General features: G+C 29.9%; 1 protein-coding gene across 1 annotated transcript; it reads left to right on the top strand.

Moving 5' to 3' along the window:
* The first annotated feature begins 205 nt into the window (after positions 1 to 205).
* On the top strand, positions 206 to 1,178 carry LOC131060283 (expansin-A9-like). The gene is made up of 2 exons (XM_057993457.1): positions 206 to 588; positions 869 to 1,178. Exons 1-2 carry the CDS (start codon positions 206 to 208, stop codon positions 1,176 to 1,178), a joined length of 693 nt encoding a protein of 230 aa, XP_057849440.1.
* Positions 1,179 to 3,403: the final 2,225 nt, after the last annotated feature.

Genomic DNA, 3,403 nt, shown 5'->3' on the forward strand with positions numbered 1-3,403 from the left:
CACCCTGATAAGTTTTACATGTTTAATAGTTAAAAATATATATTTGGCTTTCTTTCTAATTTGTTTATTTGTTTGAGAGACTATAAATAATGGAAGGTATTTCAGTTTGAAGATAATTAAATATAATAAGAGGTGGTGAGAAGAGAAGAGAAGAAAAGATAAGATGGGTATATCTTGTATGACATCAATGTTTATGATATTGATAATGTTGATTGGAGTGGAGAAATTGTGCAATGCACAACAATGGCAGCCAGGGCATGCAACATTCTACAATGAGGCCCCTGGTGGTGCATGTGGGTTTGGAACTGGGGAAGCACAGGGTCTCTATAAACAAAAATTGACAACGGCTTTGAATGGACCTCTTTTTGAAAAGGGAGCAACATGTGGTTCTTGCTGGTTGGTCAAGTGTGTTGATAATCAATGGTGTTTGCCCAATGCGCCTACAATAAAAGTTGTTGCAACAGACTTGTGTCCACCAGGGGGGAATGGGGTATGCAACCCTCAATATAAGCACTTTGATATGTCTATCCCTGCATTTACAAAAATTGCTGTTTATAAGGGAGGATATATTGCTATTCAATATGCTAGGTAATTTACTTTCTTCCTAATTAAAAATTTAATGCATTTGTCATGTAGTTAATTTTTTAGATTATATTGTGTTCATAATCTTTCTCATGATCTTTTTCATGATACTTTTTAGATCATACTTCATAATCTCACATGTTTAGGATCATACTTAAGATTGTAGATATCTCATTCTCCCGATGGATCATGGAGTATGATCTGAAATATTTGACGAAAAATCCCAAAATAACAATTTTAACATGCATATGCTAAACTTTTTGTGTTGTTTATGGTGCTGAATTAGGACTAAATGTGATGTTCAAGGAGGGATGCGGTTTACTATATCAGGAAACCCAACTTTCTTCCTAGTATTAGTGTGGAATGTGGGTGGAGATGGACAAGTTGTGGGAATGAGTGTTAAGACTCCTCAGTCACAATGGCAGCCAATGAGTAGAAATTGGGGACAAAATTGGCAGTTAAATGTCAAGAATGGGTTGCAAGGAAATTCTCTTTCATTTCAAGTGAGAACAAGTGATGGCAAGAGTGTAGTGTCAAATAATGTTGCTCCAGGGAATTGGCAGTTTGGTCAAACCTACACTGGGATAAACTTCTAAAGTTCTTGATAAATTATATATTTCATATAATTTTCAGGTTGAATAATTTTGCATGTAATTTTCATGTTGAATAAAGCTAAAATAGTTTTTAATTATATTCATAAGTCAATTAAAAATTTTAATAAATGTTAAAAGATTAAAATTTTAATAAATTTTAATAAATAGTTTTAAATGTTATATTTATATTATATTTCAGACATTCTTCAAATTACTCTTATTTATAATTACTTATGATTAAAATTAAGATAATCTTTGATGCCTCCCTTAAAGATAAATCTTTAATGTCAAATTTAACAATCTTAAAATGTTAAACAATCTTCTTGTAAAACAGATGAAAATGTCAATTTTTTTTAAAACTTAATTCAATAATGTTCATTAACAAAGAGATCATATTAAAAAAAATCAATATGATTTCAAACAAAGTCATCAAGAGTTTTCATAAAGAATGGTGAGCAGTTAAAGTAGTAAAAATTCACACACAGCGGTTAAAAACAGATAACAGCGTTTCAACAGCCAAATCTTTTAGAAAGGTATTATCCAAGGATATTTTATATTGAAATTATTTTGATTTATCTAATAAATGTTTTGTAGGATATATTTTTATGATTCTCTTAATTAGTTTCATGAAATAATTTACTCTCAATGGATCATCTTGATACATTTTACATTTATAATAATTAAAAATAAATGTTTAGTTTTCAATGAAATACTCAGTTTTTTAATTTTCCCTCAATTCTTAACTGTTGCGACATACCTACTCCTTTAATTTTTTATTTCTGATTGGAAGTTTGGCCAAACCTAGGGTAGGAAATTTTTTAGAATCTTGTAATCTTTTTAGATTGTTCTTGATAAATTATATTTGATGTAAAGTTTAATTATTCTTGTTTTTAAAATTTAAATAAAGTTGAATAATTTATTATTTTATTCATAAGTTTAAGAAAAATTCTTTAACAAATATTGAGAGACATTATCTGTGATTTATGAGTATGTTTAATGTATTTTTAATCTAGTAATGATAATCTAGTTGAATCTATATTCAGAAGTTATTGAATGTACTTTTTAAGTTATTCTTAATTTTAATAAAATTAAGATAATTTTTAATTTTATTGATGAAAAATTGTAAATAGAAAAATTCTTGACATTCATTTTAGACGATTGGGTGCTTTTTGTCTACTAGGTATATTCATTTTATAAAATTTGGTGCTTGCTTGGGTGAGTGTTGAATGGGTTCAACTAACAGGTCAAAATTGCCTTCTCATCTAATTGGATTTTGATAAAGCCTATAATAAGATCAGATGGGAATTCATATTAAAAATCTTCAAATCATTAAGGCTTCGGTTTCAAGCTCATATCACATGTAAAACTTATCTTTGAAGATGCTAATGCTTGCCTTGCTATTAATGGTTCAATCACTAAAACCTTTCCTTTGCAATGATCCATAAGACAGGGTTCGCCTTTAGCCCCATTCCTCTATGTTCTCATAGCAGATGTGTTGGTTATCTCTTAAATCATGCTAAAAGGTAGACTCTAGACTCTTATCTATGGTATTTCTCTACCTTGAAATAAAATTGCTCTTTGTTGATGATAGCCTATTATTCATCCAAAACTCCCAAGAAGAAATCAATCATGTTCTTGATGTCTTGGACCTCTTTTGTTCACCATCTAACTCCCAATTCTCTCATAATAAAACTGAGTTTTGGATGACTTCTTAAATCATGCTAAAAGGTAGACTCTTATCTATGTATTTCTCTACTTGGAAATGAAATTGCTCTTTGTTGATAATAGCCTATTATTCATCCAAAACTCTGAAGCATAAATCAATCGTGCTCTTGCTGTTTTGGACCTCTTTTGTTCACCATCTAACTCCCAATTATCTCATAATAAAAATGAATTTTGGGTGACTTCTTAAATCATGCTAAAAGGTAGACTCTTATCTACGGTATTTCTCTACTCGGAAATGAAACTGTTCTTTGTTGATAATAACCTATTATTCATCCAAAACTCTCAAGAAGAAATCAATCATGCTCTTGATGTTTTGGACCTATTTTGTTCACCATCTAACTCCCAATTCGCTCATAATAAAATTGAATTTTGGATGACTTCTTAAATCATGCTAAAAGGTAGACTCTTATCTATGGTATTTCCCTACTTGGAAATGAAATCGCTCTTTGTTGATAATAGCCTATTATTCATCCAAAACTCTGAAGAAGAAATCAATCGTGCTC

This window comes from Cryptomeria japonica, chromosome 1 (assembly GCF_030272615.1).
Source record: "Cryptomeria japonica chromosome 1, Sugi_1.0, whole genome shotgun sequence".
Lineage (NCBI taxonomy): Eukaryota > Viridiplantae > Streptophyta > Pinopsida > Cupressales > Cupressaceae > Cryptomeria > Cryptomeria japonica.

What these genes read in the sequence shown, in the direction of transcription:
- LOC131060283 (XM_057993457.1), top strand. Translation starts at nt 206, where the DNA reads ATGTTGATTGGAGTGGAGAAATTGTGCAATGCACAACAATGGCAGCCA. An exon ending in ATTGCTATTCAATATGCTAG is followed by an intron (nt 589 to 868) that starts GTAATTTACTTT and finishes GTGCTGAATTAG; the next exon opens with GACTAAATGTGATGTTCAAG.